The following is a 15,221-nucleotide window of genomic DNA, read 5'->3' as shown; positions in this document are numbered from 1 at the left end:
TTGAAGATTTTTTTTTTTTTGCAATTCTTTTTTTTAATCAAAAAAAGAAAAGAAATTAACACAACATTTAGAAACCATTCCATTCTACACATGCACTCAGCAATTCTTAGTATCATCACATAGATGTATGATCATCATTTCTTAGTACATTTGCATCGATTTAGGAAAAGAACTAGCAAAACAGCAGAAAAAGATATAGAATGTTAATATAGAGAAGAGAATTAAAATAATAATATTAATAAAAAATATATATATATAAAAAGGAAAAAGAAAAAAAACAAAAACAAAAGATACAAACAAACAAACAAACAAAAAACTATATTTCAGGTGCAGCTTCATTCAGTGTTCCAACATAGTTACATTACACTTAGGTATCACTGTGCTGTCCATTTTTGAGTTCTTGTATCTAGTCCTGTTGCACAGTCTGTATCCCTTCAGCTCCAATTACCCATTATCTTATCCTGTTTCTAACTCCTGCTGGTCTCTGTTACCAATGATATATTCCAAGCTGATTCTCGAATGTCGGTTCACATCAGTGGGACCATACAGTATTTGTCCTTTAGTTTTTGGCTAGACTCACTCAGCATAATGTTCTCTAGGTCCATCCATGTTATTACATGCTTCATAAGTTTATTCTGTCTTAAAGCTGCATAACATTCCATCGTAGGTATACGCCACAGTTTGTTTAGCCACTCGTCTGTTGATGGACATTTTGACTGTTTCCATCTCTTTGCAATTGTAGATAATGCTGCTATAAACACTGGCGTGCAAATGTCCGTCTGTGTCCTTGCCCTTAAGTCCTTTGAGTAGATACCTAGCAGTGGTATTGCTGGGTCGTAATCCATTCTGCCAGTCTATGTCCCCTGATTGGGAAATTCAGTCCATTAACTTTTAGTGTCATTACTGTTTGGATAATACTTTCCTCCACCATTTTGGCTTTTGTATTATATATATCATATCTGATTTTCTTTCTTTCTACACTTTACTCCATACCTCTCTCTTCTGTCTTTTCGTATCTGACTCTACTGCTCCCTTTAGTATTTCTTGCAGAGCTGGTCTCTTGGTCACAAATTCTCTCAGTGACTTTTTGTCTATAAATGTTTTAATTTCTCCTTCATTTTTGAAGGACAATTTTGCTGGATATAGAAGTCTTGGTTGGCAGTTTTTCTCTTTTAGTAATTTAAATATATCATCCCACTGTCTTCTAGCTTCCATGGTTTCTGCTGAGAAATCTACACATAGTCTTATTGGGTTTCCCTTGTATGTGACAGATTGTTTTTCTCTTGCTGCTTTCAAGATCCTCTCTTTCTCTTTGACCTCTGACATTCTAACTAGTAAGTGTCTTGGAGAATGCCTTTTTGGGTCTATTCTCTTTGGGGTGCGCTGCACTTCTTGGATCTGTAATTTTAGGTCTTTCATAAGAGTTGGGAAATTTTCAGTGATAATTTCTTCCGTTAGTTTTTCTCCTCCTTTTCCCTTCTCTTCTCCTTCTGGGACACCCACAACACGTATATTTGTGCGCTTCATATTGTCATTCAGTTCCCTGATCCCCTGCTCAAATTTTTCCATTCTTTTCCCGATGGTATCTGTTTCTTTTTGGAATTCAGATGTTCCATCCTCCAGTTCACTAATTGTAGCTTCTGTCTCTTTAGATCTACCATTGTAGGTATCCATTGTTTTTTCCATTTTTTCTTCTTTGTCCTTCACTCCCATAAGTTCTGTGATTTGTTTTTTCAGATTTTCTATTTCTTCTTTTTGTTCAGCCCATGTCTTCTTCATGTCCTCCCTCAATTTGTTGATTTGGTTTTTGAAGAGTTTTTCCATTTCTGTTCGTATATTCAGCATTAGTTGTCTCAGCTCCTGTATCTCATTTGAACTATTGGTTTGTTCCTTTGACTGGGCCATATCTTCAATTTTCCGAGTGTCATCCATTATTTTCTGCTGGTGTCTGGGCATTTGATCAGATTTCCCTGGGTGTGGGACCCGGCTGGTTGAAAGGTTTTTCTGTGAAATCTCTGGGCTCTGTTTTTCCTCTCCTGCCCAGTAGGTGGTGCTCATGGCGCTCGTCTATCTGCGGGTCCCACCAGCAAAAGATGCTGCGGCTCCTTTAACTTGCCAATCCGAATCTCGCAGTCGGCCCGGGAAACCGCGCATGGAGGGGGGGTCGCCGGCCACCACGGCTTGGGGGAGTGCCAGTCCAAATTGCCCAGCTGGCCCGAGACGCCAAGTGTGGCAGGAGGGCCCCGCTATCCAATGTTCCCAGTCAGACCGGGGAGCCACGTGCGTGGAGGGGACCCCAGTCGCCAGCCGCCCCGCCGGGAAAAAGCGTGCCCCTCGGGTATCTCACCGCAGCGGATTCTCCCTGCCCGTTCAGCCGTTCCAGAATGGGGTACACTGTCTTTTTGGTCTCTCTCGTGGCTCCGGGAGCTGTTTCGTATTGTTTCTGTTTCTTTAGTTGCTGTTCTGGAGGAGGAACTAAGACCCGCGTGTCCTACTAAGCCGCCATCTTCTCCAAAAGTTCTGTCATTGAAGATTTTGATGAGGGGAGTAACATGATTTGAACTTTTAAAAATATCACTTCAACTACTATGTTGAGAATTTGTTATAAGATGGAACAAAACCATGCAGCTTGGAACAAAGTGATAAAAATGGAGGTCATCAGATTCTGGATATTGTTTGAAGGTAGAACCAACAGATTTCCTGTCAGATTGGATTTAGAATGTAATAGAAAGACATCAAGGACAGCCAGGTTTTGGCCTGAGCACTAGACAAATGGGCTTACCATTAAAAAAAGGTGGAGACTCCAGGTAGTATAGGTTTGAGGGGAAGGGAAATGCATTCATGGTGCATTTTTGATATCTATTAGATATTCAACTGAAGATGTTGAGTTGGTAATTAGATGTATAAGTCTGCTGTTTGGAAAAGAGGGCTGGATTGGAGATGTGAATTCAGGAGGCATCAGCATGTAAGTAGTACTTAAAGCCATGAGAGCACTGAAGAGGGTGTAGACAGAGAAGAGATCAATGTCTGAATCCTGGAGCAATCTTGGAATAGAGGAAGTTTAAAATGCTTTCAGGAGTTTGTGATATATATAAGTGGAGACATCAAGTAGGCAATGATATGTGTTCATTTTTTCAGAGAAATATTTAAATTTGGGGGAACAAATGATTGCCTAGGGCAGGAGTGATGTTTGAAAAGTGCAGAGGTCTCAGAACTGATCCCAACTGCTAAATTTTGAGGAGTGTGGGTAGAGGAGGGATCTACAAAGAGCCTCTTATTTTCTTTTTCTTAGAGATTTGGTAGTACTTTGAACTTGGTAGATTCTTGGTAAGTGTTGGTTTGGTAAAATTGGAGTTTATCTGCTTGTCAATTAATTTGATAGAAACGTATAATATATGGAGATAGCTTTAGTATGAAGATGAAAAAAATAATAGCAAAAGGTATTGATTGTTTACTATGAGTCAAGCACTGTGGGGTATAATCCTCACAATCCTTTGAGGTAAATATTTTTCTTCTTTTTCAGAAGAGAAATGTGAGGCTTAGAAGGTTATAAGGTCACATAGCTCATAAGAAATGGGAACGGATAACAAACAGAGCAGGACTTTGTTCGGAACCAATGGCACTACTCTTTATTACTTATTTTTGCCCTTTTATAAGAAAGCCAATGATAAAATTAAAGAGTTACTCAAGGAAAAAGTATACCCATTTCTACAACCAAAAGTGTTCTTAGAGAGGTAAAGGAGAATAATCTGCTTTGAAAGGTAAGAGCATGCATATCAGTTTCTATAATGTGAGGTCATAGCATTGTGGGAAGTCCAGGGAAGTATGTTTGGGAGAAATAGGAAAGAGCTGAGCCTTGAAGATGGATATAGGATTTAGACTCTGAAAACAGAACAAAATCATTTCAAGAAGAGAGAATAGTCTTCTATGGGGGAACAAGTAGTTAAATTTGAAATATTAAAATGTAGTTTTTTGAAAGCCTACTGGGCATAAATTCACATTATCTCATCTAATCCTCACAACAACCTTCCAACTTAATTATTTCCTATTTTACAAGTGGGAAATTTAAGGTTAACTTGTCAAATTCATGCAACTTGTAAAATTGGTATTCAAATCCAGACGTGTCTGACTCTAGTCCTTGATTTTTCTACAACATCATCCTATAACTGGCACAGGGTACATGAAAGAAGGTAGTAAAAGAGAAGTTTAGAAGGAGATTGGGAGCTTGTAGAGGGCCTTGAGTGCAAGCCAAGGAGATTAGACTTTATTTCGAAGACAGGGGAAAGCTATTGAAGAAAGTTGAAGTGAGTAAAGATTGAAAAAATAATATTCATTTAAGAGGACATTGCCATATACTAGGAAGTGATGAGGATATAATTCAAAGAAAGTGATTTTGTAGACAAGAGTCCAATTACTTAGAGAGATTTAATTATGTAAAGACTGAAATGTGTTTGGCAATTAGGTCTTTGGTAATCTTTGCAAGTCCATTATCAGTACAATGGTGAAAGCAGAATCCACATCTCATGGATTTGGAGATTAAGTAGGGGATGAAAACACCACGTGTAGACTATGTTTTTTTCAAGATTACTATTTCAGTTTGTTAAAGCTTCTAGAATGCAACATTACCAGAAATGGGTTGGCTTTAACAATGGGAATTTATTAGTTTATAAATATATAGTTCAATGCTGTGAAAATGTCCAAATTAAGGCATCAACAGAACTGATACCTTCTCTGAAGAAAGACTGATGGATCTGGTGTTCCTCTGTCAGATAATAAAGCACATGGACAGTAAGTATGCTTGTTCTTTGCTTGTGGCTCTCGTTGCTTTTAGATTCTGGTTCCAGTGGCCTCCTCTCTGAGCTTCTGGGAGTGTTTTTCTCTGAGATATCTTGTTTTTTTTTTCTCTCTGAGCACTCTGGGCTTTTTCTGTCTTTTATCCTCATAAAGGACTCCAGTAAAGGATTAAGACCCACCTTGAATGGGCTGGGTCACATCTCAATTGAAACAACCTACTTAAAAGGTCCTACCCATAACAGGACTGCCCCCAAAGGAATGTATTAAAAGAACATGGTCTTTTCTTATAACAGTTTCAAACCAGCACAATTATTGAGGACAAAAAAAGAAAAAAGTACAGTAAGTAGCTAGCATTCTGGATTAAGTGTGGGTTTTATGGAAGATGATTTAAGCATATTTATAGACTAAGAGGAAATGCCAGTAAGAGAAAAAGCCTTTGAATATATAAGTGAGAACTGAAAAGATGATGAAGTTAGAATGAATGAAAATTCTGGATTTTTCCAAAGGTAAAAGGTTTACCTTTTAAATATTGTTTTCCCCAAGGTTGATTCTTGACTCACTTCTCTATTAACTTGATGTTCTCCAAGAGTGATTCTGTTAGCTTCTTCCTTATTGCAGTTAATTTACAAATCTGTATCTGTACTCCAGACCTTCAAATCAAACTATCTAGGCACCTACTGTACATCTCCACCTGGATAGCCCTAGGCAATGAAAAGTAATATGTTCAGAACTCACTTTGTCAGTCTCCTATAATAACTTATCTTGGTTTATGGCATGACCATTGTAGTAGGTTGAATAATGGCCCCCCAAAATATCCATGTCCTAATCCTTATATGTTACCTGATATAGCAAAAGGGATTTTGCAGTAAGATTGAGCTAAGGATCTTGAGATGGGAGATTATCCTGGATAATTAGCTTAGGTGGGCCCAAGTAATCACAAAGGTCCTTATAAGAGGGAAGCAAGATAGCAGAATCAGAGAACAATGGAAGTAGAGTCAGTGAAGGAAATATGACGATCTTATGCTGCTGATTTAGAAGATTGTTTTAAGCCACTAAATTTAGGGTAATTTGTAGCAGCCGCAATAGGAAACTAATAAAAAATCAACCAATTTCATAAATTAGACATCTGAAGATTATCTCCAGTTCTTCTTTCTCTTTGATTAGATGTTTGGGTGGATGGTGGCAGAGCAGAATTTTTCTCCCTCCAAAACTATCATAAGTAAACATATGAACTAAGCAAGCACCTGTGCTTGCTATGAAAATTAATTCTTCTAACCACCTCCCCCCTTTTTATCAGAATACTTCCTCCACTCTTTCTTATAAAGAAATTCTGGATCTGCCATTGTACCTAGAGTGTTTGAATAGTCCAATTATTTGTCTCCCTGCCTCTAGCCTGTGCCTCGTTTCCTATAGTCCATTCTTCAAATGAGAGCTAATGAGTGTTTTCATACTGCAAGTCTGATATTTACTGGCTGTGTGTCACCTGTGGTGTAAATTTCAGATCCCTTAGATGATGGTCTACAAAGTTTTTCAAGTTTTCTCCTCTAAGCTTTATCTCATGCCACTCTCTAGTTGCCACTTTACTCTCTAATGATTAATAGCTTGCCTATAGGCACTGAATACATGCTGTTTGTATCTCCCTTGGTTTTAATCATCTCTCTCTTTCTGCCTAGATTACATTTCTTCAAGATAAAAGGAAAACTTCTTTTCATCTTTTAAAAATCAGTTTAAGGGTGCATGGGTGATTCAGTGGTAGAATGCTTGCCTTTCATGTGGGAGGCCCAGGTTCAATTCCCGGACCATGCACCCCCCAAAAAAATCAGTTTAAGATATCACTTCTTCTAGAGAACCTTCTCCAATACCTCTTCTGCCCCAGTAGTAATAATTTCCTTCTCTTCTCTATTTCTCTACCTTTACATGCTTCCTATTCTTGCAGTTATAGTGTAATTAAAATGTTTTTAATGTCAGCCTCACTTACTAGACTGTGAGCGCTCTCAAATCAGGAAATAGTTCTACTTTGTCTTTGTATCTCCAACAAATAACACAATGCTTTAGAGTATGCTTCATAAATGATTATTAGTTTAACTGAAAGACATCATCTCTCTTTAACCACATACAGCCTGTCACACAGTGATATTTAGATGTTTGATGCAGGTTTGTTGTAAAAATTAACAGATGCGAGCTTCTTTCCATCTTTAATTATATCTTCTCTTCTCCAGTCTTCTCTTTAGACACTTCATTGTTACAACAGGGAAGTTATCAAAGTATAGTGTGTATAGCAGAGGAGAATGATGATGCTGTAGAAATAAAGAACAACAGATAATAGAAAACTTAAGGTGTTCATTATGAAGATGTAATAGCTCAGCTCAAGTATTTTAGGGTAAACAGAGAGTAAGTAGACTTTGTCCATGTTTTCTATAGCTCCAGGAAGCAGAGCTGGAAAAATGGAGGCAAATTTCAGCTTAGCATTAAGAAGAAATATCTAATAAAGTTGTATAAAAATTCTTATCTTTGTTCAATAAAAATCTTCTTTGAATACTTATTATGAATCCAGCATTGTTTGAAAGACTGAGGACTCACTGGTGAACAAGTGGTCAGATTGTATGCTCTCACAGAGCTTACTTCCTAAGGAGGGTAGATTGTGAACAAACAAATCAACAATGAGAAAATGAACGATAGCAAATATAGAGATAGTGATCAGTGCTATGCAGAGAATTAAAATAGAGAGCTAGGATAACGGCTGGTGGCTTTTTCAGATTGGATGGCCAGGGAAAGCCTCTCTGAGGAGGTATCCTTTATACTTGAATCCTGTAATAAGGAGCCAGCCACAGGAAGATCCAAGTGAAGAGAGTTTCAGGCAGAGGGATTAGGTTTACTCAGGCGCTAAGGCAGAAATGAATTTTAAGATGTTAAATAGCAGAAATGTCTGTGTGATTGGAATAGAGTTCAAGGATAAGTGAAATGAGATGGGTTTAAGAAAATATTCTGGAATGATATTATGTAGGGCTTCTTAAAAAGAATATTTGATCACTGCTGGTGGGAATGTATAATGGTAGAGCAGCTGTGGAAGACAGTTTAGTGGTTCCTCAAAAACTAAATACCGAGTTTCTCTATGACCTGCAATACCGCTACTCGGTATGTACACAGAAGAGCTGAAAGCAGTGCCATGAACAGATATTTGCACCAATTTTCATAGCGTCATTATTCACAATAGCCAAAAGATGGAAACAACCCAAGTGTCCATCCACAGAAGAGTGGATAAACAAAATGGTATATACACACGATGGAATATTATGCATCAGTAAGAAGAAATGAGGTCCTGAAGCATATGACAACATGGATGAAACTTTGAGACATAATGCTGAATGAAATAAGCCAGACGCAAAATGAAAGATACTGGATAATTTCACTAACATAGACCCCCTTGAAAATGTAAATTCTAAGTCTTAAAATGTAAAATATAGGGGACCAAGGGATAGACAGAAGCTAGAGAAAGGGGAACTGTTACCTAATATGTACAGACTAGTTAACAAGATTGAACTTTAAAGTATGGGAATGGGTAGAGAAAATGGTAGTTCATTAGTATTATTCTAAGTAATAGTGCCATATTGAAGGTGAATATGACTGAAAGGGGTTGTTTAGCACCATGTACCTCACCAATTAGCACTACAAATATAAATAAGTTCTTGCGTGAACTACTTTGGAGATATGACACTTGTACAAAGAATTAATAGAGGGATATATGGGAAAATCTACTTATTGCATGCTATGGTCTATATTTAACAGGAATACATCACTAGTACCACAACAATACTAGGGGTAAATAATGGGGAGAGCGCAAGAGTTAAGAGGAGTTTTGGATTTTCTCTCTGGTGTAAGTGTGTCTATCTGTTATTTTTATCTTTGGAGCAATGAAAATTGGCTAAAATTGAGAGGGATGATGCTTGTACAATTAAGTGAGAATACTGTGAAACATTGATTATTTTGGATAGAATATATACTATATGAATATATATCAAAAAATATGCAGATTGAAAAGAAATAGATTCAAGTGCTAGAGAAAATGTGGAGAGAGAGGTGTACCTATTCAATGTTGGTAGCATAGCAGAATGGGGTAGCCCCTCGGAGGATAATGTAGTGGGTCCACAGGATGCTAAATATAGGGTTGCCATATGATTAGGCAATCCCATTACTGGCTATATACTTGAAAGAACTAAAAGGAAGTACTCAAATAGATATTTGCACACTGATGTTTATGGCAACATTATTCATGGTGCCCAATGGATAAAGGTGGCCAAAGGGTACATTGATTGAAAAGCAGAAGGGTAAATTGTGGTGTATACATATGATAGAATATTGTGCGGCTACAGAAAGGAACAATGTCATGAGGCATATAACAAGATGAATGAACCATGAGGACATTAACTTGATCAAAATAAGCAGAAACGAAAGGACAAATGTTGTGTGGTCTCTTTTAGGAAATACTTATAAGAAAATTGGGGTCTAGATTGTAAGCTCTTACAGTAGTCACATTTATTCCTGAGTGTGTTAATTTGCAAGCTGTTGGAATGCAATATACAGAACTGGAACGGCTTTTATAAAGGGAAATGTAATAAGTTACAAGTTTGCAGTTCTAAGCCTATACAGTTGTCCAAACTAAGAAATCCAGGAAAAGATACCTTAATTCAAGGAAGGCTGATAGGTCAGGAGCACCTCTGTCAGCTGGGTAGTCACATGGCTGGCACATGCTGGTTTCTTGCTCCTGAGTTCCACTGGCTTTCAGCCTCTGTTCCTGTGGGAGTTTCAAACTTTGCTTCTCCAGGGCTGGCTTTCATCTTTTGACTTCCCTTGGGTCTCTCCAGGTTCTGTCTCACTTAACATCTCATGGCCAAGTCTGCTGGATTCCAGGCATGTCTAATCATTCATGTCTCTGTTCTCCAACTGTTGGCATTTCTGTCAGATCTGCTGCGAAGTTTCTGCTGACTCTGTCATTTCTGCAGACTCCTGTAATTTCTGACTCTCTCCAGAAAAGGAAAAGAGAAACTCTCTCTGTTTCCTCTTTAGAAGGACTCCAGTAAACTAATCAAGACCTAACTGGAAAGGGTAGAGTCACATCTCCATCTAATCAAAACATCGCACCCACAATTGGGTGTGTCACATCTCCATGGAAAGTTTCCAACCTACAGTATTGAATCAGAATTAGAAGAAACAGCTGCTCCCACAAAATTGGATTGGGATTAAAATATGGCTTTTCTGGGGTACATAATATTTTCAAGCCAGGGTACTGAGCTTTAAGTGTTATTCCTAAATTCTGAGATGTTGTGCTATATGTGTCTAACCTGGTATTTTTCTGGAATTTTTGATACCTGTGTGATACCTAAGACTGGAACTGGAGTTCTGCAGCTCTGAAATTCAGCATTCCTACATACAGCAATTGTTAAAAAAAGCTGAAAAAAAAGATCAAGCTTCAATTAGAGATAATAATGAAGCCAATCTGGAAGGGACTAAGGTAAATCAAAATACAGGGTAAAGGATGATATTGTCTGTATTTTAGAAGTTTGCATACTGTTTGAGGCCAAAGGAATAGATGTTTATTTTGTCCAAAACCTAATGTTTCTGTAGCATACAATCTAACTTAACCTGTCTGCCTAGTTCAGTTAAACAACCTAAACACATGGAGCCTAGAATTGGGAACAATGTCTTGCAATTCTATATAGCTTAATGTAATATCCAGATACAATCCAGAGTATGTTGGGCAGGTAATTAAAAAGTATTGGCAAAATCCTTGGAGGGACTGGAGAAAAAATATGGAAGTATTAAACTTTCCCACCTGGGAAATCCCTGGTACTCTCTCAAACATTAGGACTCCCAAGTTAATAGTCCAAGCCCTTGATCTTGAGGCTTGCTCTTATGCAACTTATTTCTGTACTGGAGAAACTAAACCCACCTGTAATTATGTCCAAGAATTACTTCCAGAGAACCACTTTTGTGCTCATATGTGGCCTCTCTCTCTTTAAGCCCAACTCTGCCAGTAAAATCATTACCTTTCCTCTACATGGGACATGACATCCAAGAACAACATGGGACATGACCCCCAGGGATGAGCCTGGCCCTGGCACCATGGGTTCAACAATACCTTCCTGACCAAAAGGTGGGGAAAAATGTGGCAAATTTATCAGTGGCTACCAGATTTCAAATAGAGTTGAGAGGCTATTCTGGAGGTTACTCTTATGCACATTTCAGCTAGAAATTGCTAATTGCCATGGTATGCCAATCCCCAACCAACAGCATTCCTGTAAACCCTAAAGACTACCCAGGGCTCTATCTGAGACTGTATAAAAGTTTTACTCACTAAAGTCTATTTTTCAGAAACCTTTAACTCCCAGGTGGTTCCTAGGCCAGGTAAGCCCTGAAACCCAGAGTCACCAGTCTCTCCAACAGCATCAACTAGTTGCATCTCCCTACTCATAATGTTGACACCCCTTTTCAACTTGAAGAAGTAAGTATGGTCAAGACCAAATGTCCCTAAAGATTGGGGGAATGCTGAAAGTAGAAGAAGGAGATGTAACAGAGAAGATAGGATTTAATCAATGAGTATGACTACTGAATCATTATATTGATATTTCTTTTTTATCTCCAGTGTCTTAGAGCAGCAAGGAGGAAATACCTGAAATTGTGGAGCTATAACCCATACCATATTTTGAAATTTTTTTCTAAAAAAACTTAACATGTACTTTGAAATTTATTGAATTTTTTGTATATATGTTATATTTCACAATAAAAAATGGTATAAAAGGGGCATTGAGTTTGAATTTTATTATAGTTGTACTGGGAAAACATTGGAGGATTTTAAGTAGGGTTAATATGACCAATTTTACATGTTTAAAAGATCACTCAGACTTCTGTTTCAGTTGGGTGGGAAAAGTGGAAGCTGGAAGACTAGTTAGGAGTCTCTATCTAGTTTTCTAGACAAGATATGATGGTGGCTTCACCTTGTATAAAAAGCAGAAGCTTGAAAAGAGGTGGGCAGATTTGGAATATGTTTTGGAAATAAAATCAAAAGGACTTGCTAATAGATTGGTGAGGGGAAGAGAAGAATAAAAATAAGTCTTAAAAGAAAAATAATAAAAATAAATCCTAGATTTATAGGTTGAGCAACCAGGTAGAGCAACAGGGGCCATTAATCAGATGGGGACTTCAAGGGAAGTAGCAGATTGGCAGGGAGAGGGGAAGTTAGATAAATCTCCTGTTTTGTCTGTTAAGTTTGAGATGCCGTATGGAGATGTAAAGAAGACAGCTAAATATAGGAAGAATCTGAAGTTCAGATGAGAGGCCAAAGCTGGAGATAAAGATTTGGGAGTCAGTGGCAGTCATAAGATTTAGAGTCACAGGACTGGATAAAATCTTAGAGGGGAAGCCAATGTATTAATTTTCTAAGGCAGCCATAAAAAAAAGTACCACAAACTGGGTGGTTTAAAGCAACAGAAATTCATTCTCTCATGGTTCTGGAGGCCAGAAGACGCAAAGAGTCAGCAGGGTCATGATCCCTCGGAAGCCTCTAGGGAAAGAGGATCTTTCATTGCCTTTTTGTAAATTCTGATGACCCCACGTGTTCCTTGGTTTGTGACAGCATAACTCTAATCTCTGCCTCTTTCTTTTCATGGCTGTCTTTTCCCTTGTGCCTCCTTTTTTTAGCATGGCGTCTTCCTATCTGTGTGTCTGTGTCCAATCCTCTTCTCCTTATAAGGACACCAATCACTGGATTAGGGCTTACCCTAATTGTATGTGATCTCATCTTTACTTGATTACATCTGCAAAGACCTTATTTTCACATAATGTCACATTCACAGGTTCTGAGGATTAGGGCTTCAGTGTATCTTTTGCAGGGACACAATTCCACCCACAAGAGCTAGGAAAGAGAAGGGTTGTCAGGACAAAGGAATGGTTTACCTTCAGGAAATAATGAACTCATCACTACTAACATTGTTCAGGCAGATACCAGATGAGTATCAGCTAGGGATGGTCTATAAAGAGGTTCCTCCCAGGTGAAGGTTTACTAACGAATTCTCACATTCCATCCAAAGCTAAAATTTAATGACTCCGAAATATCCAAATGATGGTGTGATAATCAGAATTGTCCTGTGATAAGTTTCATCTTGTAGATGCATTTGAGTCAAAATTTATTATTTTCAAGACAGATTCTTTTTTTTTCAGGGGCAGGCAAATGCTGCCAATTGCCACTGAGTATCACTTAAGGCACTTGTTAATGCATCCTCTCATGTCCCTTCAGGTGCTTCTTGTTCATTTTCCATCCTCTTATTTTCTCCCTTTCCTTTTCCATTTGTAAGTCCTTCTGCTTATTTTCTCTTTCTATTTTTATGCCACTTTTCTTTGCCATAGGCCTGCCAGGGATACTCATAGGCGTTACTTATCTAGCCGGTGTCACTCAGAGTTAGAAGCTAATGATTCTTCTATAGTTTCAAGTATAATGATACTTAAAACAAAAAAAAAGTGCTATTTGGGGTTTTATTTATTTATAATTCCAGGCCACAACTATCAATTAATTTATTCGGATGATCTTTTAAGGAAGGCAATCCAGTGGCTCTCCAATACCACAGTGACAAGGCTATTGAGAAAGTAGTTTTGCTTCAAGAAGAGTTGAAGTTGGCTTGGTCTTTAACTGATCTCATCTGTCTTGCTTTTCATTATATACAAGTTCTTGCTATAGTGTCTGTTAGAGTGTTGCTACGTATTAAAATATTCAATAAATGTTTTATTTAATGAATGAACAAATACATATCTATCCTATTCAGATTAATATATGAAACCAAACAGTAAGGATTGTAGTTAGTGTAAACTAGTAGTATAGAATCCATATCACAAACGCTACAAAGAGGTCACATCAGAGATTTTATTTCATAAGATCCTCAGAAGTACTAATAAGCTAGATTGGCACATTCAGACCATGTGAAAATTTGGTTCCATAATAAATTGAATGTGGTACTTGATTTTCATTGTGCTCAATGTCTGAGAATGTGAAGTCAAATTTATCATTCTTTAACTCATAAATAGGGAATTATTGAATTAAATAAGTATTACTACATAGTGAAGAATTGTGTATATTCTAAATTATACTTTGGAAGTCAACTTTATACAATACTGTCGATACACAATCAGTATTTCAAAAAGAGAAAAGCACCATATTACATAAATCAATGTCTTTGTCAAGAGAAATGTAAGTTGTCTTATGCTGCACTACCCTGAGCACTAACATGTGAGCTGTATAGAGCACAGCCACTAGAAATTTTCTGGCATGTAGTAATGTACATAGTAGGTAAAAATTTGTTGACTAAATAATAAAGGTATAAAGGAATAAGCAGATGAATGAACAGAAAAGTCAGAATTCCTTATCCATATATAACCACTATGCATATTGATTTTAGAAAAAAAGTATTATAATTTCCTAAAGACAAAATTTTCTCTTTCTTTTCAGGTGAAAAACAGAATATGAGATCATTACCTCCATATCAGTGCCAGGTTACAACTTCTATCTTGAATATAGTCTTTTGTTTTCTTCAGAAGCAATTCCACAAAGTCTGGATTACCTTTTCTGGCAAAAACCCAGTACAGAATGGTATTCACACATATTTTAGTAAATTCAAGATTAAAATTTAGTTCAAAACTGTGTCCTGATTTTTCCACAAATGCAATGTAATCTGTGAGTAGCGTGTCAAACCCATCCAGGTCAACGTACCTCAGAATTTTAGCCAGTATTCTGTAAATTCTAGGTTCATAACAGTGATATCCCCACTGACCCAAAAACTGCAAAGAGGGTCTTTTAACAAGTTTGTCAATGAGATTGCAGAATATATTGTTTCTTGGACAAGAAGTCTTATGACATAACTTGGAAGATTTATTCATTGCTCTTTAAGGCAACACTGTAGAATTAAAATCACAGGAAGTCATACGGTAAACCTTCAGTCACATATTTTGATAATGTGGTAGGCCTCACTCCAAAAACCTGATGTGCCCTGTAGACTGTAGCCAGAAAAAAATGTCATGTAAAATATACCAATGGAGAACTAGATGACATCACAATAGATGGAACTCTGTCATCAGCATCCGTCAGAAATTTGGGATAGTATATATATATATATATATATATATATATAAAACATGACATTTAAGAGAGACATATTGGACAGAAATAGCATGTATGAGAGCTAAGATAAAATATTTTCAACTTTCTAGGAATTCAGCTCAAGCTAGTATATTTATTTATCAAGTGCTAAAAGCATATTCAATATGTTAGATTAAATAATATAAAAAATTGATTGTTCTTTTCAGACCATTATGTAAACAATACTTAATGATAGTGACAAAGTTTGAGTACTGTTGTTCTCATGTTCTCTATGAGCAATGCATAT

General features: G+C 37.2%; 1 protein-coding gene across 1 annotated transcript in view; it reads right to left on the bottom strand.

Moving 5' to 3' along the window:
* The window catches only part of ASB17 (ankyrin repeat and SOCS box containing 17), a 38,968-nt gene extending 24,097 nt beyond the window's left edge, over window positions 1-14,871 (bottom strand). The window contains exon 1 of the mRNA XM_077119497.1: window positions 14,315-14,871. Within this exon, the coding sequence (XP_076975612.1) occupies window positions 14,315-14,715 (401 nt within the window). The 5' untranslated portion in view covers window positions 14,716-14,871. The remainder of the gene's footprint in view (window positions 1-14,314) is intronic.
* Window positions 14,872-15,221: the final 350 nt, after the last annotated feature.

The sequence above is a fragment of the Tamandua tetradactyla genome, chromosome 11, assembly GCF_023851605.1.
Source record: "Tamandua tetradactyla isolate mTamTet1 chromosome 11, mTamTet1.pri, whole genome shotgun sequence".
Classification (NCBI taxonomy): domain Eukaryota; kingdom Metazoa; phylum Chordata; class Mammalia; order Pilosa; family Myrmecophagidae; genus Tamandua; species Tamandua tetradactyla.
Note: the sequence above shows the minus strand (reverse complement) of the source record. Positions and strands in the feature narration are given on the sequence as shown.